At 39.6% G+C, this 24,704-nt stretch overlaps 1 protein-coding gene across 1 annotated transcript in view; it reads right to left on the bottom strand.

Moving 5' to 3' along the window:
• Ccny (cyclin Y) overlaps positions 1 to 24,704 on the bottom strand; it is a 142,658-nt gene that overhangs the window by 29,718 nt on the left and 88,236 nt on the right. Inside the window, exons 4-7 of the mRNA XM_028763794.1 lie at positions 14,006 to 14,106; positions 10,669 to 10,704; positions 4,701 to 4,758; positions 4,490 to 4,609 (exon numbers count right to left, since the gene is read on the bottom strand). Coding sequence (XP_028619627.1) covers positions 4,490 to 4,609; positions 4,701 to 4,758; positions 10,669 to 10,704; positions 14,006 to 14,106 — 315 coding nt within the window. The remainder of the gene's footprint in view (positions 1 to 4,489; positions 4,610 to 4,700; positions 4,759 to 10,668; positions 10,705 to 14,005; positions 14,107 to 24,704) is intronic.

Below are 24,704 nucleotides of genomic sequence, written 5' to 3'. Positions count from 1 at the left end.
AACGCTATGGAAGGTGACTGCAGATCATCTGACTGTGTTCCATAGGTTGTGAGCATGCAGAGCAAAGGAGACATGACTGAGCTGTTAACCTGAATCTGTGCAGGCAGATCCAAGGCCCGAAACAAAGACCCGCGCCGCCGAGGGGGGGGGGGGGGTTAAGAAGAGGAGGGGAATCCCTTCCCTTGTTTGGAGCTGGAGACAGTATGATGGAGCAGGAAGCTGGAGGGAAAAGTAGATCTGGCACATTCTCTTTGTTGTGCTCATTCCTTTGTCATTCCTCAAGAGTTTTCCACACACTTCCAAGTACCCAGGAAGGAAATGGAATTTCTGTCTCTCATAGTAACCAATAGAGATTAAACTCAGCATTAATGACAGGGAAGCAGTTAAGAGGGTAGACTGGGAGTAGAGATGAGGGTAGAAAAGGGGAATGGAGAAGCTTCGTTTTGGAAGCAAAACTCTGGCTGCTTGAGGAAATCACAAGTCAGTGCGGCAGGGTACCTGGGCCTGCTCCTCTGACAGCATTTCCTGCCCCTGAATCACATATAGCAAGATTGTTCTACCCAAGAGTGTTGAAAAATCAACTGCTCACTACTGCTCCCCACAACTGAAGCAAATTTTGCCAGGTATGCATAAAATAAGACAGTAACAGTTGCTTGGTTCCCAAAGGTCACTGTTCTGTTTTCAGTGATTTACTAATAAATACCAGATTTTAAGATCTTGATCTTATGGTTACTCTCTAATATCATGTGGTGTGCAGGATGACCAGGATACACTGAATGCAAAGGAAAAACTTACAGTTGTGTGTTATCACACTTAGCAAGAACTAACATTCCAGGTCCCAAAAAAGAGTCAGTAAAGTGTGTTAAGAGACCTCAGACTTACTGAAGCAGTAAGATATGGAAATATCTCAGTATATTTAAGTATTTTCATTCTCACTTTCTATAATAAATCCTAAGTTCCTGATGACAGGTCTGCATCAGCCCCACTGTGTGCCACCCTGCACTATGCTAGGACACAGTAATGCTGCCAAAATGTCTGTTTTTTAATGTACCCTCAATCCCACAGGAGACATCCATTAATGAAATCTGCTTAGAACTGTGAGCAGCCTCAGCCCAACAGGGATAATAGCAGGGCTCTAAGTACAAGGAGATGCAGAGGATGGGGAAAGTGACCAGATGCCAAAGGCATTCAGGAAAGAACTGGCACAGATAGTGGGAGCTGAAGCAATGAGGTTTTGAGGGACAGCTCAAAGTGATCAAGAAGTCATTCTTCTGCATTACCCATAAAAATTAGAGGCTACCCAGGGAGGCCCAGAAAATCAGGAGTCAGAATACAGACTGCTCTATGAGAGTATCTGTGGCTGTCTCTAAGGATTTGTCATAAAATGAGAGCCTGCTGTTGACCACAGATATGAAAGTTACTCATTTCAGTAACAACGTCTGGATAACTAAGTTTTAAATGGAATTTATCAAACAGGAGCATGAGCAGTGAGAAAGTCTTTTAGACCGTGATTTTTATTTGTATAAAACAAGTAGCTGGGTGGGGCCAGGCTGACTTTCAGCTGGGCATCTTAGAGAAACTCATGTTGTACTTTCCCAAATCTTGACAATAGGCTTTTCCCATTCTCTACAGGGTTAATCAGATAAAATTATACTGAAGGGAGAAAACAGAAACTGAGATGACCTATGCCTCTCAGTTCACAGAGTCTGGAGGCAGGATGTAGCATCTTCCCATATCTTGGTAACAGCTTCTATCCACAAGTTGGGGAAAATCTCAGCAATGAAGTAATTCCCACTGGTTTAGGTAGAAAGGTAGCTGTGAAACTTTATTTTGAGTTAAAATGATCTTAGATCATGGATACTAATAACACACTAGGCACTGCTTGTTAAAAGAACCAACTTGATTTCTGATATGTTATTGATATCCTGAGGGCTTACTGAAGGAAGACTTCATAACATGTTACATGTGAGGAAAGCAGCTGATACACTGTGGGAGATAACTGTAGTGAACACATCTTACTAGCATGTGATTCAGCAGAACTTGTCAGTAATACCAAATTTCCTGGGGACTTTCTAATTCTATGCAAAGTCAAGTAATAACATCCAACTGATTTTCATGATATTATTTCTAGACAGTGCTAACAGGACACTGTTCAATTAAAATTTGACATTATAGTTATGCAAAAGGCTATCCTATGGACTTTCTAGACAACACAGGTTAGTGCCAACTGTGGAATCACAGAGTACTCCATTGATCACAGACAAAGAAAAGCTATTTTAGGGTATTTCAAAGGTATTTTAGGGCAGAAGATTAAATTCAAGCTCAACAAAGGACAGACATAAAGAAAACTTCAACAGTGATGAAATGATTCCTACCTGAATTTTAAAAATTATGTAGGTGAGGTGAATGGCCTGAATTCAAACAATATACAATTTCTTTTGGATATTAATCTTGTAGTCTTATAATTATTTGGTTTAGCTAATCAGAGATGACCCCAATAAGGCCTAGGTCAAGAATATAAAATGGAGCTGACATCTTCATTCCATCTCCAATTATATCCTATTTCAGATGTTATCATGTCTATTTTAAGGCATGAGAATTATTATTCAAACTCACAGCTCTCAACAATGGTCTACAGATTCAAACTTGGAGCCAAGAAACAAACTATTTTAAGGGAATAACTACAGCTTCTTGCTTTTAATTTTTTTTTTTTTACAAGTTTCCATTTGGCTTTTTAGTACTTGATGTATAGAATGTTTCAACAGACAGCCAGGACTGCAGGTCAGTGTAGGAGCTACTGTGCTGGCATGAGCACATCTTAGATTTGATCCTCAGCACAGCAGCATCACCCCTTCCCACCTCTCTCTTCCCCCTTCATTCCTAGGATTTTTGTGTTGCATAGGCTGGCCTTGTACTCCATGGCACATGTGATCCTCCTGCCTCAGCCTCCCAAGTATTTAGAACTTTAGGGGCATGACATCATATCCAGATAAATTTGTTTTGTTTTTAAAGTCACTTAGCTCATGGTACTTTATTATAGAACAAGTCTGAAAGTCTTGATGGTTACCGCAAGTGAAAATGAAAACACTGGCTTTATTTATTTGGCTTGGCATTTCTACAGAAAACTGAGTAAGCCATTAAATAAAATTGCCATTAGAAAGTTTGGTTCTGTCCGCTCTTTCAACAGCAGAAAACTCCTCCCTGCATTTCTAAGTAGCAAAGAGTGGCTACTAAGAAAACCTCAAGCATGACGAGCACATTAGCGCACACATACAAATGGTTTAGTTTTATAATCGGAGCAACATTATTTTTTGTTCTTAAGAGTCTTTGCAGTCCTGGAGTGTACTATATATACCCAATCTGTGGTGTATATAGTAAAGAGTGAACACAGCAGGCCCAAGGTTTGTTCTTAGAAGGAGTCTGCTTCTATGGCTATCCCTCAGTTGATGTGAGTGGGCTGGGAACAGAGTGAGCACAGAAGGAGAAAGATGAGGATTGAGATCATTAATTTACAATATTGATACATTTATGTCATGAACAGAAATGTCAGTTAAACCCACTAATCAATATTAACATATATTATTATTATTTACATTAATAACTCAAAGTTTTCTTACAACATAAATTTTACCATTAATCTCAATTGTCTTCCAACTTTTCAGCCCTTCTTTTCCAGACACTATCAACCCTGCTGCTCATTTTTTGTTTTGTAAGACAAATTCCTGTTAGGATACAGTGTGCACACACTTCCCAGTTTGATCTTAGAACCTATGGTCATTCTGGATTGGTAAGGATTATCTGAACAAGTCTCACTCTGCAGCCAGCCAGGGAGTGATGAACCACAAACCAACACACAAATGAGCAAATGGCTTACTGTTGAGTTACCCCAAGCCATAAAAGCTTAGTGTGGGGAGATGTAGTACCAAGCCTTCTGTGAGCTTTCTGTTAGACAAAAATCTCTCCAGAAACTAGGCAGCAGAGTCTGCTCTCCAGGCATATCCACTCACAGGCAAAGCTTCTCATCTGAGTGCTGTGCTATGTAAAGGTTAGGTTACACTCTTAAACCTACTTCTCAAATAACTGATCTAGCCAGTCCCTGAGGTTTTAAACTGGCTATCCTACAATGTTATATAAAACAAAACAGAAGCTAGTCATAGTCACACTTCTTATATCTAGGCCAAGGATGCATATACTTCATTGACACTTTACATCTTGAAATGCTGTCATTAAAACTGTAGGAGGAAGTGAACAGAGGGCAGCCTGACATTGGTAGAGGAAGTTCTTAGTCCATACTGCCCTGCATCAGCCCTGCTGGGTGCATCTGCATTGAAAACATCAGTGCTGAAAGCACTTACTAGCTTTGAGTGGGACTTCACAGATGATTTAGAAGGGAACTATGAAATACTCTCCACACTCTCTTGAGACATCCACTATCTCACAGAAGACACTGAAACTTCCCTAAGTTTCCCCAGGGTCATCTGACACTCACCAGGGTGACAATGGCACATTCAGCAGTCAACTGAGCAGCACTGAACAGTGTCCGAACGAACCGGTAAATCTGCTTCTGCTCTGGGTTATGTTTGTCATAATCTGGTGGCACTTCGGATTTCTAGAAGAGAAAGAAGTTTTCAGATGACTGCCACCTAGCAGGATCAAGACTGCTAACTAAACCATCTCATGAAACATAAGGAGGCAATTACCGAAAGAGGGTGGAGGTTTTCATCAAAAATATCTAAGAGCATCCTTCCATCTGGGTCCCTGGTAAGGAAAGCAATAGACATTAAGAGTTTACTTTCTTCAGAATAAATTCTATTCAAAATGAAATATAACACATTTCAGTTCAACTGTAGTTTAAGAGACAGAAAGTGCTAAATTTAAGAGACACTGCTAGTTTTCTCAAGTTCAGCATTTAATCCACTTTTGTTGAAAAAGCCACAAAGATTAAAACTTCTAGGTGAAATTAAGTAAAAGTGTAGATTTTAATTTTCCAACACTCTTCTCTTCATTTCTTAGCTTAAGTAAATACAAAGCAATGGTTTTCATCTTGACATCTTCATACAAGTGTCAATTATTTTTTCTTGTTCATTTCTCTTCCATGCTCCTCTTCCCCATGTCTTCTCTCCAACTCTGCCTGCTTCTCAGTAAGGCTGACTGCCTTGGTCAGTTCTTTACCTCATGTATTCCACAGCTTTCACAATTTTCTGCCTTTTCAAGATCCCCTATGGCTCTATAAATGAACCAAACCTAAAATGACCTAATTTTATCAGGCTTTTTCCCGATGGTTAGTAAGTATACGGTGATGGGTGTGGGGAAAAGGGGCATGCAGCAGACAACAGAAATCAGTCTTAAATTGTCACAACACACACTGCTAACTCTAGCAACGAAGTGATTCTGAGATATTTCTAGCAGCACTCATCTGTGGCCAATCATGTGACTACACTTCAGCTTTTGTTCTGAACACACAGCATGCATACTGTAGCTTGCATGCCAAACAATGCCAAGGAAACTGCCTGAAACCCCCCAGCTTGGACTTGAAACTCCTGGATATTATGAACCACAGTGTTTCTTACTATACAAAGGTATCTGACTTTATAGAATCATAATGATCTGATTATGAAAAACAAATAATTTTGGTATTTTCCTATTGTCATTTCTCAGTACAGAAGCATCAAAATTAACACCTCTGAATTATACTGTGTTACAATACCTGATTTTTCAAAATGCAGTTTGGGTTGTTGACTTGAGTTTCATCAACTATTACTCAGTAAATTTGATATGGGAAAGAACAGAATATCCAGCAACTTCTGAAATGGCCCTAAAACATACTTCTGCCATTTTGTATTGGATATGTATATGAAGCAGCATCCTCAACGTCTGTGTCCTGCAGTTCAGCTAAAATTTCTTTATGTAAAAATAAATAAGCACATCCCTCTCACTACTACACAAATTTGTTTTCCTTTTTAATAAATGGTAAAATTGTGCTTTATAATGTAGTGAACTCATACCAGCATATGTTTGGTTTGTATATGTATTTTATAAACCAATACAGAAGGCTCATGAATGGAAACATGTTTAGAAGCACTGGACCATTCAGTACACAAGGCTGCCAGCCATGGCTCTATATGTAGGAAACAGGGTTGTGGCCTCAGGTTCACACACTGCTTTGGGATACTGGGGTGTAGTCCACACAGCAACTTGGGCTGGCTTCTGATCTCATAGTGCCTTCAACTGTTGTTTTACACACTGCTTTGGGCTACTGGCCTGTGGCCCACACAGTGCTTTGGATCACCGCTGGCAACCAACTTATATAGAATCTTGAGCTGATGGCTTCAGATATATAGTGTTTTGTGCTGCTGGTTTCTGGTGTACAAAGTGCTCTGAGCTGCTGGCTTTTCATCTGTACAGTGCTTTAAGCTACTGACCACTCAGAACCTTAGGCTACTGGCTTCTTCTGGTCCACACAGTGCCTTGAATTGCTAGCTTCTAGTCGACACAGAATTAAGGGATACTAACTGATGCTTTTCACAGCAGTTTGGGCTTTGGGCCTCTGACCTACAAAGTTCTTTGAGATGTTGGATACTACTCTTTGGTGCTTTGGGCTGCTGGCCTCTGGTCAACTCAGAGCCTTGAAGTTTTAATCTCTATAGAGGGCATGTCACCTGATCAGTAACAGATCTACTTACATTCAACTGTTTAATATAATTTGAGTTTTGCCTACAAATTTCATTTAAAAGCCACAATGGTGAACAGGTCCTACTTTGCTTTTCTTCTAAAGTGATAAAACACTAAAACTACTCTGGAGAGAAAAGGGACCTTTGGCTTATATGTCCTGATCACAGATGATCACTAAGAGAAGTTGAGGCAGAAATTCAAGATAGGAACCTGGAGCTAGGAGTTGAAGGCAGAGACCATGAATAAATGCTGCTACTGGCTTACTTCTAATGGCTTGCCTAGTTTGATATTTTTTTATACAACCTAGGACTACCTGCCCAGGGGTAGAAATGTCCACAGTCAAATGGGACCTCCTAAATCAACTCTCAATCAGAAAGCGTCCCCTTAGACGTACTATAGGCTACTCTGATGGAGACATTTTCTCAATTGAGGTTCTGTCTTAGCAGATGACTCTAGCTTACATTAAGTTGACAAAACATGTAAAGAAAGAAACAACCTCACAGTGATTTTTGGGTAAAACCACAAAATTTCCAGTTTGTATATAAAGTTTAGGCTCAGTTTGAGAACACTAGGCTTACTGACCTAATCCTAAATATATTTATCATATTAAACACTCCAATATCTGCTTTATAAATTTAGCATCTCTATAAAACAGCTCAGTGTTCATTCCAGCACTGAGCATAGGAACTGATCAAAAATTCTGAGTATCTCTACCTGTGCCCTGTGCCTGTTCATAAGAGCCTAGCAGCAAGGGCATAGACAAACCCAAGTGAAAAGAAAAGCTCAGGCTCTGTAACTTGAAAGCAAAAGTTCCTCTTGTGTGCACCTGGCTGCAATGTCTCTGACCATGTTTCCAGCCACTAGGCGTCAGCAGATCCCTTCAATTTCCCTGTGGCAAGCCACTCAAAAACCTGGTCAGCACAAAACTTACTTTTGACCACCAAAAGTGCTATTTAATTTTTCCTAGTGAATGGAAACCCTTAAAAACCATCCAGTATACCAGAGAAACATTTGCCACAACTACTTTAGGAAAACAGATTAAGAATATGACTGAAGAAGATAGGGAATGTTGGTAGCATCTGCCTAATATGAATGAAGGTCTGAGCATGGCAAAAGTTAAGTGTGTTGTTGTACTCCTGTAATGTCAGTACTTGAGAGTAGCTCTATGTTCAAGATCATTCTTGATTACATAGTAAACTTGAAGCCAGCCTGAGATACCTAAGATCCATCTCAGGGGGTGGGAGGTAGGGGGGTGGAGGGGTAGGGCACAGTGAGAGAACAAAAAATAAAGAAAAAAGATTAAGAACTTAAGCTAAGATGACTGAGAAAATTTAATGAATCTCTTTGAGAAATGGACTTGTTTCCTTCCCCATCCATACCAAACTACGTGTCTCAGGCAAACAGTACTAGATCCATCTAGCTGGAGGATGAATAGCTAGCCCTATAGGGCTGTTTATAGGCTGTTCACAACAAATTCTGAAGACAAGTCATTTGCTCTGCACTCCCAGAGAGACTTAGGCTTCCATCTGAGATTAGTCTGACCAGCTCTATACTTTCTCCACTTCAGCTCACCTTTGGCCCAGTTTATCAGCACGCATCTACAAGAGCAATGGTATTACAAAGTGTAGCTGGTAGACTGGCTCAACTCCAAATTTCTCAATCGCCTTGATGTACAGCCTTATGGCATTACTGAATCTCTCTGTGATATGGCTCCCATAGGCTCTTATGTTTGAATGCTTGCTCATTAGGGAGAGGCACTACTTGATAGGAATCAGGAAGTGTAGCCTTGGAGAAGTGTGTAACTGGGGGTGGGTTTTAGGGCTGTGAATGTTCAAGCCAGACCTAGTACCTCTTTTTCTTCCTGCTGCCCGCCAATCCTGACAGACCTCTCTGCTCCATCTCCAGCACCATGTCTTCCTGTGTGCTACCACGCTTCTTGCCCTACTGACAATGGCCTAAACTGATAAATGTGAGCAAGCTGCAATGAAAGAGTTCTGTTTTAAGTGCTGCCATGTTCATGGTGTCTTTTCAGAGCAAGAGAACACTGACTAAGAAACTCTGTTCCTCAATTCCCTTATCTGTAAAATGTAGACAATCAAAGTAGCACTTCTAAAAATCTTTTATTAAACTGAAAAATTCATACAAAGACTGACAAGAGAAGTCTGAGCAAACACTTAATAAAGTTGTTTGCTATCAACAATTATAGCTAAATAGACTTTGAGATGTGCTTCGTTGGCAGAGGGCAGACTCTGCATCCATAGAACCTTGGCCCAATTCTTGGCACCAAAACAAGAAAAGAAACAAGGAATCTCTTTAAGTATGCTAATTAAAAGTTGGTTTAAAAGCACATCTGAGTCTCACTAAAGGTCTTACATGTAACTTTGGCATCACTGTTTTCAAAGTTTGAACTTGTACCACAGAAATGACAGGACAACACTTGAATTATTACTGTTATCCTAGCTCAGATACCAAAGATGTTCTCTTTGTAGTTCTTACATCTAAAATTCTCAGGAGCTACAATGCATACAATCACAATTACAGTACTAGAACAGTCCACTACAATGAACTCCTTCCAGGTGCTTGGTATGTTCACACAGCTGTCTCCCTAGGATACTGCTCCCCAGAGGCTGCCATGCACATTGGGACCACAAGGCCTAACAACTCTCTCCTCACATGTAAACAGCCTGCGGAGGCTGCTATGGAGGCAGCCAGTGGGCAGCTATCTTACTGTTTGGAGCCCTTCCTATTCCCAAACTCGTTTTGCACACAACATCATGTCTATAAACACAGCACATTGATCACTAAAACGCGGCGGTGGAGAAACAGCCTTTGTGGCAAAAATTAAGAGCATGTTTTCTAAAAAGCCCAATAAAAGGAAATCATTGAAAAGAAGTTTGGTACATATGTGGTCAAAACTGAAAGATTCTATACTCAGTGCTCTGCAGATACCTTTCAGAATCCTTACTATTGGGTTAAACATGTTTGAAAAAGCAGTATTAAAAAAAGAAAAGAAAAAGAAAAAAAAAAAGAAAAAATGGTATTACAGATATGGCTTAATGCCCCAGATCTGAAGCAAGTTTTGATGCTCAATTAAATTAGCAAATAAAATAATTATCAACCTTTTCTTCCCTTTTAAAATTTGTTTTTATGATTTTTTTGTTATGTTTCTGGCATGTCTCAACATGTGTGTGTCCGTGTGAGTGCCAGGCTCTGCAAAAGTTGGAGGTATCAGATGCACTTTGAGCTGCAGTTTTGAGGTTGTGAGCTGCCTGATATGGGTACTGGAAACCAAATGCAGGTTCTCTGCAAGAGCAGTATATACTCTTAACTATTCAGTTTTCTTTCAGGCTCACTCCTGCCACCCCCTGCCCTTAAAAAAAAAAATGTGGCTACCTGTGTGAGAGTATGCTCATATGTGGAGGTGCCCTAGAGAGGCCAGAGGAGAGTATCATATTCCTTGAGCTGGAATTATAGTCACTTTTGAAGAGCACAATATAGGTGCTAGGAGCCATCTATATTATGACAGAGCTCTTATTTAACTCACTTCTATAGAGTCTCCTTAAAAACTTATTACTGTGTTAAAGGTAGGTTTAAAAAAAATCTAGTTTTACCTCACTTTTCAAACTAACAGAACCACTGCAAGATGTACTTTTATCAGGAAGACCTTCTACCTTGTTTTGTTTTGCATGTCAAAATTTCCACCAACTGAATTCAAACTAAATCTAACATTTTATAAAATACAGAATGTGTAACTAAGTTGCACAGAAAATAACAAAGAAGAATTTGAGCCTTTTCAAGAAGTCTGCTCTTGCCACACCACCACGTGGCTGTTTCCTTGGTCCAGAGGTAGCTTGGCTTTTACCCAGCACTCTGGTGCTTTAACCTTTACAAGCCATGTGAAAAACATGTGCTAAAAATATAAATGCAAAGAATATACAGGGAAATCATGGTAAGACGATGTGTGATACTTTAGAACAGAATTAAATGGCCACATACCTGTTTTTGATGTGGTAATATATCGCAAGAGCTACACTGTAAAATAAAACACAGGAATTCAATGTTCCATAAACACACTCATCATTTCATGTACTAGGCACTATCAGGCACATAAATTTAAATATAAGCCACACAGTCCATCTGAAAAGCCCCATTTCCTCCACAGTGCTGATACGATCATGCTCCATATTAGGGCACTCAGATATTCACTCCCAGGGTTTTTAGATTACTTTTGGAAATAACAGAGTAATGGGGGACTTACAGCTTTTCTATCAGATTGTAAGCTTCGCTCACTTTTAAAATGTAGGTATCATATAAAAGTACTACAAATTAAACCTACTTAGGAGCCTGCAATTCATGGCCTACTTGGTTAGCAAATTATTAGTTGTTTTCATAACTACCAGAAAGAATAACAAGCAGCACAAACAGTGGCTGGCCTTTTCAAATACATGAATGTAATAAACATTCATTCTCCTCAAATTTTCTTTTCTAATATAAAATACAATATACTCACCATAAGAACTTTGGAAAGTTTAGAAAGCATAAAAAAAAAAATCTGAGGTGAGATGTAGTTCAGTGGGAAGAGTGCTTGCCTAGCATGAGTATGGCCCTGGATTGCATTCCCAGTACAGGGGAAAGTAACCTTAAAATAATAGTTTTTAGCCAAGCCTGGTGATGAATACTTGTAATCCCATCACTTGGGAAGCAGGAGAATTGTTAATTTGAGGCTAGCATGGGTACATAGAAAGAGTATGTCACTAAATAAAACACACACACAAAACACAGAAAACCAAAAACCAATCTTTTAACCCCCCAAAATTACTATCAGTTTGAGATACTAAGTTATTATCTTTACTTATATGTGTGTGAAAAAAGAGGCTGGCATCCTATGCTTAGATAGCCATGTTGTTGCTTTGTTGTTTGTTTGTTTGTTTGTTTTTACCCTCAGAAAATATTGCTAATAAACATGATTTTAAAAGCTACTACCTATATTTTATAATTTGATTATTGACTAGTTACTGTATCATTCTCTGTGGCTGAATATTTAAATTGTATGTACTGTTTGGTAATTAATTCACTACATATTAAACAGGCTTACAAATATCTATGCAAGCTGTGGTTATGTTACGTCTACAGGAGAGCATCCTATCTACACTGGGATGACTTGGTAGGTGGGGCTCCCAACACAGACTGCAGGTGTCTTTGTACTCCCACTCGTGTCTTTTCACGGCAGATTCACTGACACTCACCTTGAACATATTGATAAAACCTTTTCCATCTGAACAGAAAATAGCATAGTTTTTATCAGAATCAAGTAAACTGGCTACTTTTAAATTTTCTTCTTTAAAAAAATAATTATCTAAAATTGTCTTACTTTAAATGTTAAAAAAAAATGCCTCAAAGTTATTTTCTTTGCCTCTAAGGACTGCAATATGCTCTGGTTCTCAGAGAATAAAAATAGCCTTCAGGAGACTACGAGAGGTAAAGATGGCAGGAGGAGTGACAGCAGTGCCAGCTCTTGAGGTATGTACTGCATCTACTGAGACTGAACTAGGACAGACCCTGGCACAGGGCAAAGAAGCAAGTAACAAGTCTTTCCTCCTAAATTGCTAAGGATCTGGGCTAATGAGGGGGAATCTATGACTAACGTAAAATGGCTTCAGAGTTAAGGTAATACTGTTCTCAGAATAGCTTCCCATACATTCCTATCTCTATCATAGACCCTGTATTCTGAATCAGATATTTCAGAGTCAGATAGATCAGATCAGGATTTTTGACTAGTACATAGTATGTGTCCTCTTTTTCTACCTGCTTCTCTGGATATGCTACATCCTTCTCTCTCATCTCTAGCTTGCTACTGGGAAGAAGACCTAAGGTTCAATGGAAGCTGATAGCTTTACTCCAGGCTCTTCAGAGCTTGAGCAGCTGCCAAGAACCACACGGCACAAACATTTTCAGACCTTTTTACTTTTATCCACAAGATCTATGTACTTCTAAAAGGCTCCATATTGAATGGGTTTAGAGAGGTCACTCACATAATTACACTATGTATAATGCATCTCTTCCCAGTTTTCCATGAACATAAACTCAGGGGCACCCAGGCAAAGGAACCCTATGTGATAAAGCATACATACAGAAGCGGCCTCTGTTTCCCCCTTACAGAACTAAGACACAGACCACGGAAGTCATAGTCCTCAATGCCTCGACCGAGTGACTGTCATATACAATCCTATACAGTGCTTCTAACTCAGTAAACTTGGCCAATGAAAACAAGTTTATAGGTGGTAATTTTAGTACTTCATGCATTAAAATGAGTTGTTATTAGATGTAAACTTTCTTAAGGAAACAGAGATTAAATATCTGAGACTGTAAGTCAAGCTGTAAAGTTCTCTGAGACCCTTCCAAGGGTTGCTGTTGCTATCACTGTGCTGATGGGGACAGGACAGTACAAGAAAACTAGTGTTCTTTGCTTCTTTAAACAAGGAAAGTGAGTCCACCCCCAAAAAAGCCTCCCTCTTCTTCCCTCTATGTCCATTTTAAGACAAGGATCTGAGGCCCCTGGCTAGACCATCCCACTCTAGCCATTAATTAGCTCAAGTCCCGATCTGGGACTGGAGGGGAAAGGTTTCATTTCATTTACTAGTCAAAATACCATTGGCACTGTGCAGGAATAGCTTCAGTCACAACTGAAAGGGCAAAACTGCACATGTATACAGACAAACCAGTGGACATATTTTAGGTCATCAATATTTAAAATAAAGTGAAATGCTAATCTCTCAATATTTATGATAAACGTCCCCAAATATTCTAAATAATCCATCACTTTTAATAAACAATCTCTAAGTGTCAGTGACCCTCACATTCAATAAACTGCTTGGCACCAGTGATTCTGGGAAGTCTGAACACTCTGGGGCCATTCAGTGAACACATCTGGAGAGATGGCTCAGCGGTTACAAGCACAGGCTACTCTTATAGATCATTCCAAGCAGTCACATGGCAGCTCACAACTCTTTGTAACTCCATTCCCAGAGGGTCCTAGGCCCTCTTCTGGCCTCCAAGAGCACATAATTCACAAACATACATGCAGGCAAAACACCCATAATACATAAAACAAAAGTATCTTGAAAAAGTATCTTGCTAGACATTGTGGCCCATGCTTTTAATCCCAGAACTTGGGAGGCAGAGGAAGGAAGATCTCTGTGAGCTCAAGGCTAACCTGGTCTACAGGTAGTTCCAGGATAGCCAAAACTAGAGAGACCTTGTCTTAAAACAGCACCATAAGAAGGAACAAACAACCCCCCCACAAACTCAAAAACAAAGAAGTCGGTATACCCACCATTTGATGGTATACTTGAGGTTTGGCTGGCTGACTGTGCTGTCATCTAGGAAGATGGTAGAGCAGGAGCTGTATTTCCTTGATGTCTGCCCTGGAGGATGCTAGAAAACAAGATGACAATAGGTACACAAGACTTAAAGTTCTACCAAGCAGTCCTTGCCAGCTAGTTTTTGTCAATTTGATACAAGCTCAAGTCATTAGAGGGAAGGAACCTCAGTTGAGAAAGTGCCCCTACCAGATTGGTCTATGGGCATTTTCTTGGATAGTGATCAATGTCGGAGGATCCAGCAAACTGTGCTCAGTGCTACCATTGAACTATTGGTCTTGGGTGCTGTAAGAAAGCACACTAAGTAAGCCATGAGGAGAGAGACTGTAAGTAGTATTTCTCCATGACCTCTGGTTCCTGCATTGAGTTCCTGCCTTGAATTTCCTACAGATAGATTATGATTAGGACATTTAAGCAAGCTGAAAAAAAAACCCTTTCCTCCCCAAATTGCTTTCGGTCATGGTATTTTATCACATCAATAGAAACCCTAACCAAGACAAAACATTAATCCTTTATCTGAGATCAGACACAAAGGGAACATGTCTTAGCAAGAGCTCTGCCACAATTGCTAACACTGGGCCATACTGGAATGTGTCTTGTTCTTCCATGCTAAGGTACTATCACCCCTAGTCCCCACCTTCTTTGTGGGGATCACAGGAAGCCTGCTGCATGCAGCTAAGGTGGCATCTTACGTTTTATGCATTAAAATTAAGTTGAGAATCCACTGCACCCATTTCTTGAGCCCTGATCAATTAAGCACCTCTTGGCTAATATGCTTAAATACACACAAATTTATAAATCAAAGTATTACTCTGTTAGGACACTGTACTCTGAAGCAGAACACTGGGGTTTTGCAGGGATGACCTTTAGGCAACAGGTGCCCTTATGATTATCATTTTTTAGTAACTGCACAAGTTCAAGTTCTATATAGAACTTGAGCAAGGCAACAGCTTCTGATAGGCAACATGAACTTTACAGCCATGACAGATAACTGAATGCTAAGGAGACATTTGTCAAATGTTTGGGAAACAAGGTTTGTAGCTTTCCATCTGGGTAATTCTGGGTTAGAATGAAAAAAAAAATCAAACTATGCAAACATATCTCCTTATTGCCTGATATTGTTTTGACAGCCAGGTGTCACTTTCAGCAACAAAAACCAAATCCCTTATCCATCACAGAATTACCTGCCTTACTTGTCTAGTTTCAGCAAAACTTCTGGGATACAAAGCACTTGACCTAAGGTCCAGATGTCTGCTCAGTATGCTCACATCTTCCTATGTGTAGGTATCCACAGGAGTGAAACTACAAACATCTGCAGCAACCAAGAAAGACATGAAAAATGCAAAAACCACAAACTTCTCTTTTGAATACTTACTGCTCAGTATTTTAGGTGTCTGATTCCTTACAAAAGGACTAGAAGGCAGCACCAGTGGCAGTACTGTGGAATCCTCTGTAAGCAGCTGGCAGGTCAGAAACACCAGCCTCAGGCCTCCAGCTCAAGCTCACTACTAGGTGCTTGTGTGTGGAAGGAGTATGGAGAAAGCAAGTCAAGTTCAGTGTAGGACATATTAAGTTTATCATGGCATTTCAGGTTGATCGAATAATCAACATTCTCCTTACAGTACCCTGGGATGACATTAAAAGTAATTCTCTTATAGTAATAACACTAAAATCATGTAATATTAAGAAATACAAGAAATAAAAAAGCCATGCTTATGCCATCTGCATGCTGCAGGTACAAAACTTAGTGCCTCCACTGAATTAACAGACTCTGACATAAAAATTCAGCAGTTACTATGATAATAAGTATTTTAGAGATATGTTATAATATCTCTAATTCAAACAAAGCAAAAAGACAACAGTATTTTATTTCTAGATGTTGTGGAATTTCAACTCATTCCTTAGATAACTCCCTGAATATAAAATTGTGATATACAAAGTGCCAAAAACTGGAGCTATGGGGCACTGTGCTACACTGCAGCAAAGAATGCAGCCTGAAGCCCCCTTCATCTATCATTGAGTTTGTAAGAACATAGATTGAGCATGCAAACCAAGGGGTCAAAGGTCAGCTTAGTCTCTACCACGCCATCAGTCCTGGCCTGGAGGAGGCCCAGCTCTGTATCATTACATCCCCAAACTTAAGGCTGAAATCCTTTCTAAGATAACAATTCCACTCCAAAACCAATGTTTTCTATAACTAGCCTCCCTCTCTCAAATTTCAGCTTCAGTATCTCACCACTGTAGGTACAACTGCCCTCAAGCTACTGGCTGAAATTCTAAGAGTGCAAGCTGTCTTTAACCTAAAACCTCATGGCACTAGGATGCTGAAAGCAGAAACCTACTAGGAGAGCCTGTGCCTGTACTGAGCACAGGAGGAGGGTAAGAATACCAAGGACCAACACCAAACCACAATGACACAACATGGACAGCTTTAACTTCCTAATGCTTCTGATGGCACCAAAAGAACTAGTTGTGTTCACACCAGTCACAGGATACTCACTCAGGCTCCATCAACATTTTAAATGCTATTCAGTATGCTAGATAGTTCTCAGCTTCAGCCATACATTTTATTATTTTCCTATGATTCTGAAAGCAAACAAAACAGTATGCTTATACACGTGTGATAAAGACTCTACTCTCCCTGCAATGTCCCAATCTGATGGTAAAAAGATGGTCATAAGAGGCATAGCAGACACTGGTTACAAACCATAACAATGACAAGCACAGCAAGACATATCCAAGGGTGCAACAGTGGCACTTTTATCTGGAAGGTAGCCAACAGCAACATAATTGGACTTAAGGCTTATTCAAAAGGGGAGAATTCATGGCTGGTACTCTAACCTACTAACGATGCTGAACCCTAAACTAGTATAATTCCCAACACCAGTCTAATGTTTTGTATCCACAGATAAGAGTAGCTCTTGTTGATCATCAAAGAAACTTGTTTTTGTAGCAGATAGGGACCATCACAGAAATTCATACCTGGTCAAAATTCAAAGACCTACTAAATGTGGGGTGTCATCCCCAGTTGATAAATTGCAACACACTCCCTACACCCAAGGTTCAGGAAACATCATGGAAGATACTCTGGGAAGAAAGACTAAATCTATACAAGCCAGAGGACCAGAACATCTACTGAGAAATAGAGTTTTCTATATATGACACAGAGTTGCACCCAATACAGCCACCCAAAGAAAACTTTGTACAATGACCTAACTAGCTGATATCCCAAGGTAAAGGGGAGAAATCTCACAAGGTCCTACCTATAGATTAAAAAGCTATAGGCAGTTAATGGTTCCTCGGTGAGAGAGATTGATTTTTTTCCAGGGATAAATTCCATGATAGGCTATCTAATCCTAAGTGGTCATCCCTAAACACACATACCTATAAGCAACACTGAACAGATTCAGTAGGTTGTATTTATATATAACTGTGTCTTTTCTCTGTGTCTCTCTTTGCTACTCTATGTGTATATGTATGTGAGATAGACAGACAGACAGATAGACAATCAAAAAGACAAAAGTTGAGTAGTTGGAGGGGGAAAGAATATGATGTAAATACATGACCATGCATAAAAATATCAAGAAATAGTAATAAAATCAATGTTAAAATATAAGAGGGACACAGCAACTGAGTCAGGTAACTGCCTGCCTGCTTGGTTACTTTGAGGGAGCTCTTAGCTGAATTTACTTATTTGTGGAGCAGTTAGAATAGCAGACCTGCCCTCATGAGGTCACTATGAGGAATGCTAGAATTAATATGTAGGTCTTAGGAGAGGGACGGTGTATCGAAGGCTCTGTTCCTGGACATAGTGCTATGTTTTTTAAAATGTTAGAAATGCCTTCAATGTGGGATGTCTATGACATTCTAGATCACAGAAGAAAATGCTCAAGACAGTATTTTACTTGAAAAGAGGCTTAATGAGACAGACAGCTGAGAATCCCAGTAACAGCTGTCCCAGTAGCAGAGAAGATTAACCTCCCTCCAGCTAGTGGTTAACTAGCAGTGGTTAACTAGCAGAGGAGCCAGACAATGACTATCAGAAAGAATTTTTTCCTCAGGATGGATTATTTTCAATGCAGTAAGAGCATTTTTCTTTCAAGCAATACATATTTTACAAAGTAAATTATGAATGTTAAACAAGATCATTGTAATGCTAATACTGAAACAAGTCAAAGTTTCTACACAATGCCCATAGTACAAAACAATTAACTATTTATACCAATGTCCACTGATATATAAATCTTGTTGGACTGCATGATGAAAAGTAACTAAATGTTATTATCACCTTGCATTTTAGTTGCTGAGGTTATCTGGTTAATAATCCCAACACTGATGACTGTCAGATGCAAGAAACAAGTGCCTATATCCTCCACAGTGACCCCAGCCTTCATTCTATGTACCTTACCACTCACACTTAATAAAATCAGGGGAAGAGCAGCAGGCAGAGCCTGCTTACTCTGTAATTCATCTGTATAGACTGCACACATGTACCTTGAAGGCATTTTCCATCCTTTTGATTTGCCTCCCAGAACTTCCTGCTACTATACCCATAGTAGACTATGTCCTCTCTATGTGTCTACATACCCTGCACTCATTTCAATAACACTAACCATGTTTTGTTCTCACCTGCATTCACTCAGCTGGACTCTGTCTAGGACCTGGACTTGAGTCACCAGATGAGAAGCAGCTCTTAGGCTGCCATGTTCGTAGCCCTACCACCAAGCACAGAAAATCTGCCTTCTCGTGATAAATTCCGGGTTCTGTATGAGTTGACTGTGTGAGCCTAACAAACCGGTACCTCAAATCTCATGGAGGACCTATGCCATCCTGAAGGGAAGGATACGTTCAGCAAAGTGGTATGCAGAAGGAGCAGGCAGACCCAAGGAGCATAGTTACTTACTAGGCTAAGGGTCTACAAGTTCTGGGGAAGGAGCCACAACTAGGCTCAGGAGCCAGTGCTCGAGGATCTTTTCTCCATAGAGCAGCTGTGTAAACAACTCTCATGATCTGTTTGCAAGGGACACCTTAGCTCACCCCACTACCCTGGATTATCTAGTAAAGGTAGATCTTTTCAGACTCAACAACGTACTGGCTTAGGCCATACATGGCCACCTTGGGCTCAGTCTGTGTCTTACTTAGGGTTCTACTGCTGGGACAAAAACAGCATGACTAAAAAGCAAGTTGGAGAGCAGTTTATTCTGGTGACACTTCCAGATTATAGCCCATCACTGGAGGAAACAGTGAGTGTCAGGACAGAAACTCAAGCATAGCTGGAATCTAGAGGCAAAGCTGATACAGAGGCCATGGAGAAGTGCTGTTGACTGACCTGCTTTACGTTGCTTGATCAGCCTGCTTTGTTACAGAACTCAAGACCACCACACCAGGGATGGCACCACTCACAATGAGCTGGCCCATTCCCCATTGAGCACTAATTAAGAAAATGCCTTAAGAGCTGAAGAGATGGCTCAGTGGTTAAGAGCACTGACTGCTCTTCCAGAGGTCCTGAGTTCAATTCCTAGCAACCACATGGTCGCTCAAAAACATCTGCAATGAGGTCTGATGCCTTCTTCTGTGGGTCTGGAGAGAGCCATGGTGAATACATAAAATTAAAAAAAAAAGTTTTTTTTAAAAGGTTTTTTTAAAAAAAAAGAAAAGGAAATGCTTTAAGAGTTGGATCTCATGGAGGCATTTTCTCAACTGAGGCTCCCTCCTCTCTGATAACTCTAGCTTGTGTCAAATAGACACACAATCAAGCAATACAGTTCCCAAGGCTCTTATCTGTCCACAGCCAGTGGCAAAGCTCGCCTCTTACTCTTGTTACTGTGAGACTGCATGGCCATTGATGTGTAGGACATACTCCATAAATAAAGTTAAGTAACTTTCAACACAATACTTATTTTGGGATCCCACTTTTGGTGACAATGAAAAGGTCTTACATCTCAGGGCTTGATAGGATTAACTAAAATGAGCATTAAAAGTGAGGTAATCTCCAGAGACACAGATAAGGCCTGTCCTGATGTGAGGAGAGGATGGTACTGGACACAATATGCTCATGAGGATTCTCACACACCCACTGGGGTATTCTGCTACTTAAGGTCTCTACAGCCATTAAGAAAAGGAGGCTTTGTTTTGTTTTCAAAATAGGTTCAGATTTCTAATATAATGGTCATATATGTTTTAAGTTATGTTTTCAGAGCAGGGCAGGGTCAGAGACACATTCAGTTTTAAATACTGAGGGTAAGACACTATAGAGGTTTATTTAGGTATAGGTCTTATAATGTAGTCAGGAGCTGATGTAGAGGCCATGGAGGAATGCTGTTGAGTGGCTTGCTTTTCAAGGCTTGCTCAGTCTGCTTTTTATAGAACCCAGAACTACCAGCCCAGGGTAAAAATGGGTTGGGCCTCCCCGCATCAACCACCAATGAAGAAAATAACCTTACAATTGGATTTTAGGGATTTTCTCAATAGAGGTTTTCTACTTTCAGATGACTCTGGTCTGTCTCAAATTTACATAAAAACTAGCCAGCACAGTGTCTCCCAGAGGTGAGACTTGAAAAAATAACATTTTGTAGCCAAAACACAGGAGGAAAAAAAAATAGCAGGACCAAAGACATTCAATATGGTGAGGATGAAGCGTACTTACTATGGATGTGGTCTTATATGCTTTCTTCCCTATTAGTCTCCACCTGGAAATGCCTCCTTAAGCAAGCCTTAAGCAAGGATGAGGCACAGGAACATAAAACATGAGTTGTCGACATTTAGCTGGTGAAATACTACATAGAGGCCCATTGGTCAGTATGAAGATCTGATGGCCATCCTATGCTCTCAGCATACTCTGACCAAGTCAGACTGAACACAATTAAGGGCACACTACAACTCTCCCTCTGCAACCCAGGCACAGAGCAATGGAAAGAAGGCAGAAGGCCCAATACAATGTTCAGGAACGACATTCCAACTCCATACAGAAGGCTGGAGCTTAAGTCACAGCACTTCTCACTGACAACACTCATGTGTCTATTTTCTAGTATCTTCAATTTATTTTTCCAGTGTTTTTAAGTTTCCATTGTAGACATTTATTCTAAGATATTTTTAACCATGAATTATAATTTTAAAAATCAGTGTTTGTTATTAGAATATAGGAAGGTTCTTCAATTTTTTTTTGTTTTTTTTTTTTTTTGTGTGTGTGTGTGTGTTTTCGAGACAGGGTTTCTCTGTATAGCCCGGGCTGTCCTGGAACTCACTCTGTAGACCAGGCTAGCCTCGAACTCAGAAATCCACCTGCCTCTGCCTCCCAAGGGTTCTTGATTTTTTAACAGTAATTTTGTATACTATTATCCTGCTCAAAATGTTCATCTGCCTTAAGAATTTGATGACTGTCTTCAAGGTCTCTTGTGTACAAATTTCCATTTGTAAGTAGGGATACTCTTTGTTCATTCATTTCATTTCTTTCTCTTGTCTCAATATTGTAGCTAAGACCTCAAGAACTAAACCAAACAAAACCCAGAGACAGTGGGTATGTGAACATCTTTTATCTTGATCCTCCTTTTAATAGATACCCTTTGCTTTTCCCCATTTAGCATGATGTTAGGCATAGATTTGTATTTTTTTAATAAATCATATTAAGATAGTCTTTGTTCCTCAGAGCTTTTATCATGAAGGATATTAGGTTTTGTAAACAACTAGCCAACAAACCAAAACACCTTTCTACAGCTACTGAGATGTATTATTTCCAGTCCCCATTCCTGAATCTCTGGATGAAGTCAATTTGATCATGGTGTATTTTATGTGATTTTGAATTCAGTTTCCAAGTATTTTACTGAGAATTCTTACATGTGTATATCCATCAAGAAGACTATACAATAACTTTCCACTTTGGTTGTATTATCTGTGGTAAGGTATTACTGAATTTGCAAAGAGAGCTTGGTAGCATTTCATCTTTTATTTTTTTTACTTTGTAACTTTTCTCTCAACTTAAAACTACTTTGAAGTCCAATTTCTTCATCTTAGCAGATTCTAACACCTTTATATAACTGAAATTTTACTGAATCTTTTTTAGCATTCTCCAAGCACACTAGCTGTCTAACAAATTTCTCCTCCAATAAGAATAAGTCTCTTAGAAGCAAAGTTCAAAATTCTAAAAACATCAGATTCTAGACTGTCCTACTTCTTCCTTTACTTCCATAACGTGAGATACAGACTGAAACTAGCAAAGATTCCATTTCTTAAGGAATTCTTTTCAATCACTCACAGCTGACAAGAATCAATTCAGAGCTATACTACATTATAAACAAAACAAAAACTACTGAAACCAGTGTTCTTAAAGAGATGAACATAATATATGGCCACTTGGGAATACTGTTCTCAATAATTATGTAACAATGTTCCCTGAATTATACTCAAATACTAGAACAATGCCATTATCTGTTAATACAGAATCTGGAAAACTAGACTACACTTACACATGAGCAGCAGTACCCTGCCCAAAGGTGCATCAGTCTCCAGGTCACCTTCCCTTCACTGCTTCCCATGAGTCAGATAGGACAGCCATCATGACTCAGTTGAAAAGACAGAGAGTCTAATATTGCAAAACATTTTCAAGACTCCAAAATTCTTTTGGCTCTAGGTCTGACTAGTAAAAGATTATTGCTTAATTGACACATGGATTTCTACTTGCATTATTTCTTTATGAAGTTTTTAGAACAATCATCTATCTCAACAGTGAGGCACCTCTTCTAAATTTTTTAAAGAGCATGACACTACAGAATATTTCCTGGTCAGCTTTCAAAACATATCCGAAGTGTAAAGAGCAGGAAAAAGGATAGCCATTCCACTCCTGATACTGTCTTGGGATGTCTTCTTTCCACCCTCCCTAAACTTCACTAAATGTCACAAGAGGATTCACATTACATATGCTGTTGGGAGAAGGCAGGAGAAGGTGATAGAAAAATAAAGCAAATTCAGGTTTCCCTGTATTTTGGGAAGATTCTTAACTACAATTATCTACAACATTATAATTTATAATCAGAGACTTTTACATTTTAAAGATATACTTAAGTATCTGACGTTCAAGAAAAACAAAAGCAAAACTTGAGCAAATTTATTTTTAAAAAGTCAAATTTTAAATAAAGGCCATTATACAAGGCTTTAAAAATTTTCATAACATCATATTTTCTCTGTCCATTCTAATTACATCTAAAACACATGTGGTGATTAGAATATTAATCTAAGCCACTTGGTTTAGCTGCTGTTGGTACTCTCAGACCATTTTATTCCTATGTAAGAAATCTTAAGAAGTAGTGATACTTTAATCCCTTACACCAGAGTTTCTTTCTACCTGGTATGTGTGCTGCTGGGAACCAGAGGAACATTTCCATCTGGAGGAGGTCACTTTCCCAGTGGCTATGGCTGTTAACAGAGATTTTCAACTGGATAAGATCTAAGATCACCTAGGAAACAAGCCTCTGGGGAAGTCTGTGAGATTTTTCAAGACTGAGGTAACTGAAGGAGGAGATACATTTTAAATTTGGGTGGCACACTTTCAAGGGGTAGAGCCCCAGGCTGCATACAAAAGAGAAAGTGAACTGAGTACCAACTTTCATCTCTCTGCTTCCTGACTGCAAAGATAATGTAACCAGCGGTTTCATGCTCCTGCACCTCGGACTTCCCATCACTACAGACCATAACCCTCAAACTGTGAAGTGAAATTCACCTTTCTTCCCTTAAGTGGTTTTTGTCATCAAGTGTTTGATCAGAGCAATGAGAACAGTAAACAATCTACCTACAGTTGCTATTATTTAGCTGGAAGCAGAGGGAACTCTGACTTTCTTTTCTCCTCACTGGCTCAATGACAGCCACAGCTTTCATGTTTCTTGAATAACAACATCCTCTTTGTAGACTGTCTGAGCAATACACACTACACAGGTTCTTCAGAATCTCAAAAGAGAAATCAAAAAACAATAAAATTATATAAAAAGTTATACAAAGGAAATGGTTGTTCCAAAACTTGAAAATTTTAACTTAGGCTCCATAGTCCGGACTGAATCCTATAGAACTAGACTATTCTGTGGAAGCATAGATATAATTGTTACCTCTAAATTGTTACCAGACAAGTTCCAATCCTTGATCTACTACTTACTTGTTTCTTTGTTGGTTTTTTTAAATTAATTAATTAATTAATATCCCAGTCAGCCCCGATTCCCCCCTCGCCTTCTTCTCTGAGAAGGGAACCCCCTTCAGGTTATCATGTCCCCACCCCCTCCTCAGGCACATCAAGTCACTGCAGGACTAGGCATATCCTCTTCCACAGAGGCCAGACAAGGAGGCCTAGCTAGGGGAACGGGATCCACAGGCAAGGAAGAGATGCAGCAACAGCCCTGTCTCCAGTTGTTGGGGGACCTGCACAAAGACTACATTGCACATCTGCTTCCATGTTTCCTTATGCCTCAGTTTTTTTATTAGCAGAAGTGTGAGGGTTGATTGAGTGCTGAGCTGGAGTGAGTGGAGACTGTCCAAGTCTGTATGGTCCAACTGTCAGTGTTTCCTATCCTCCCCCTACTGCTCTTAAAAAAAAAAAAAAGATTTGTCTTACTATTTCCATGTACAGGTATGTATGTATGTATGTATGTATGTATGTATGTATGTATGTATGTA

Source organism: Grammomys surdaster, unplaced genomic scaffold (genome assembly GCF_004785775.1).
Source record: "Grammomys surdaster isolate TR1022 unplaced genomic scaffold, NIH_TR_1.0 140, whole genome shotgun sequence".
Taxonomy (NCBI): domain Eukaryota; kingdom Metazoa; phylum Chordata; class Mammalia; order Rodentia; family Muridae; genus Grammomys; species Grammomys surdaster.
This window is presented reverse-complemented; position numbering and strand designations above follow the sequence as displayed.